The 2,409-nt window shown below is 37.8% G+C and overlaps 1 protein-coding gene across 1 annotated transcript; it reads left to right on the top strand.

Annotated features, from left to right (window-relative positions):
- The first annotated feature begins 1,318 nt into the window (after positions 1-1,318).
- LOC112998562 (uncharacterized) lies at positions 1,319-2,188 on the top strand. The gene has a single exon (XM_026124676.1). It carries the CDS (start codon positions 1,319-1,321, stop codon positions 2,186-2,188), a length of 870 nt encoding a protein of 289 aa, XP_025980461.1.
- Positions 2,189-2,409: the final 221 nt, after the last annotated feature.

Here is a 2,409-nt window from a genome sequence, read left to right as displayed (position 1 = left end):
TTGTTCTTATCATTTAGTTAAGATATTATTAATTTAATTTTACGATTAACATGTTAGTATTTGAATTGGTATTACACTTATGTATAAAGCATACAATTTGGCACACCTTGTGAAGTTTTTACCATCTCATTCAGTTTGACCATTTGTTCCATCCCACTCTTGCCTTAAGTATTACCAACAATTGTACTCTCTTTAGCTCTAGCAAATCCATGCCCAAAAATCATTTCAAGTAAAACCCAAAACAGTAGAAATTACCTGTTATAGCATTCAAAGACAAGGACAATTAAAGGGCTGGGATGGAAAGCAAAACTCTCCCACTCCAAACAGTTGATCTCTTCCACACACTTTTTTAAAGCCTGCTGATTTTTGTTTGGTTACTATTGTTCTTTCTTATGTACATTGACTATGTCTATAATAACTAACAAGAAATGACAAAGACATGGTAAATATACAACATAATTAGCTAACACAAACAAGCCAATACCAAGTCATGTTATTTGCAGTTTCATCTTACAAATCTCCTACCGTAAAAGTATGCACCTCTGTATATGGTTCAACACTTGTATTATCATAAAATTTGTTTGTCAGTTGAGTTAGCAATTTATGATTTTATTTAAATTTTCATCAACTGCTGGTAAACGATGTATAATTTGTTGTGCTTCACAGCTGTCTACACATTGTTGTGGTTTCCGTGGCTACAATTTACGAGTTTCGTATTGGACAATTCAGACTTTGTTGGTTAACCCACGACAAAATTGATAGTATTTGAAGCTTCCATTGCCGCAACCATCTATCTAGGTATGTAAGTTAATAGGAATTTTATTTGGATTGTAAGTTTGTTGTTCCATAAATTACTATTATTGTTCATAAAAATATGTGCATTATGAGTGAACCCTAGTTTCCCGTTTGAGGTTCCATACCATGATTAATACGGATAGTTTGGATTAGTTGTGGTATGGATTCTTGAATTGTCCGTTCGGACAGTTTGGGAACTCTCTTTTTTTACTTGATTCATAGTTATAGGTTAAGTATGTTGTGGTATATTTGATTTGATTTTGGTTTCTTGCGTATTGCTTTGTTCTCCGAGTGCATACTTGATTGTGGTCAATTTAGGTGACCGCTTTCATTTTGTGTATTTGGAGACCAATGCGAAGTGCTGCCAAAATTTCATCAAATTTAGCATAACATACTTAACTTGTACATATGAATGAAGCAAAAAAAGTTTGTTCCTGAATGGGATAGGGCCCGACCTTCATATAAAAAAAGTGAGACTATCATGCATATGCCATAATAGACGCCCTCTTGTAGAACAAGAAACATGAATAGAAGTTGGATTCAAGCACCCCGCATAAGCGATGAGTATGAAAAAGGGGTTGAAGATTTCTTGAAGTTTGCACAACAACATGCACCAGCTGTGGGTGGAAAGTATTTCAGCCCGTGCGTAAACTGTGTGAATGGAAGGCGTCAGGCATTAGTTGTCATTAGATCACATCTAATTTGTGATGGCTTCATTCGGAGTTATACAAATTGGATATGGCACGGTGAATTGCCAGAGGTCTCATTACCTGCCGACAATGAGGCGGTACCGTTAGAAACCGGAGATCGAATGGAAGACATGATACGTGATCTTGGGCAAGAGGGATTTTTGGAAGCTCATGCACCCTATTATGAAGATTTGGAAACAGATTCCAAGTTACCGTTGTACTTGGGGTGCACAACCTTCACTCGGTTATCTGCAGTGCTAGCTTTGGTCAACTTGAAGGCTAGATTTGGGTGGAGTGACAAAAGTCTGACTGAGTTGCTTGTCTTATTGAAGAATATGCTTCCCAATGATAACAAGTTACCAAATAGTCACTACGAGGCTAAGAAGATATTATGTCCTGTGGGTCTGGAGTACAAGAAGATTCATGCTTGCCGTAATGATTGTGTGTTGTACAGAAAAGAGTTTGCCGAATTGCGGAATTGCCCAACATGTGGGGTATCACGATACAAACAAAATGACGGGGAATACACTGATGATGTAGCCACATCCAACCCTCGTCCAGCAAAGGTTTGTTGGTACCTTCCAATTATACCAAGGTTTAAGCGATTGTTTGATACTGCACACGATGCTTCTAACCTTAAATGGCATGCAGTTGACAGAATAAATGATGGGTTTCTCCGATTCTCCACAGTGGAAGACAATTGATCACTTGTATCCTGAATTTGGAGCCGAACCAAGAAACCTTCAACTTGGTCTTGCTTCGGATAGCATGAATCCATTTGGTAACTTGTCCACTAATCACAGTTCATAGCCTGTGTTGCTAATGATTTACAACCTTCCTCCTTCGTTATGCATGAAGCGCAAATACATTATGTTGTCTATGATGATATCGGGTCCAAGACAGCCAGGAAACGATATTGATGTGT

Source organism: Glycine max, chromosome 12 (assembly GCF_000004515.6).
Source record: "Glycine max cultivar Williams 82 chromosome 12, Glycine_max_v4.0, whole genome shotgun sequence".
Lineage (NCBI taxonomy): Eukaryota > Viridiplantae > Streptophyta > Magnoliopsida > Fabales > Fabaceae > Glycine > Glycine max.
Note: the sequence above shows the minus strand (reverse complement) of the source record. Positions and strands in the feature narration are given on the sequence as shown.

Coding starts and splice junctions, on each gene's coding strand:
- LOC112998562 (XM_026124676.1), top strand. CDS start 1,319: ATGAATAGAAGTTGGATTCAAGCACCCCGCATAAGCGATGAGTATGAA.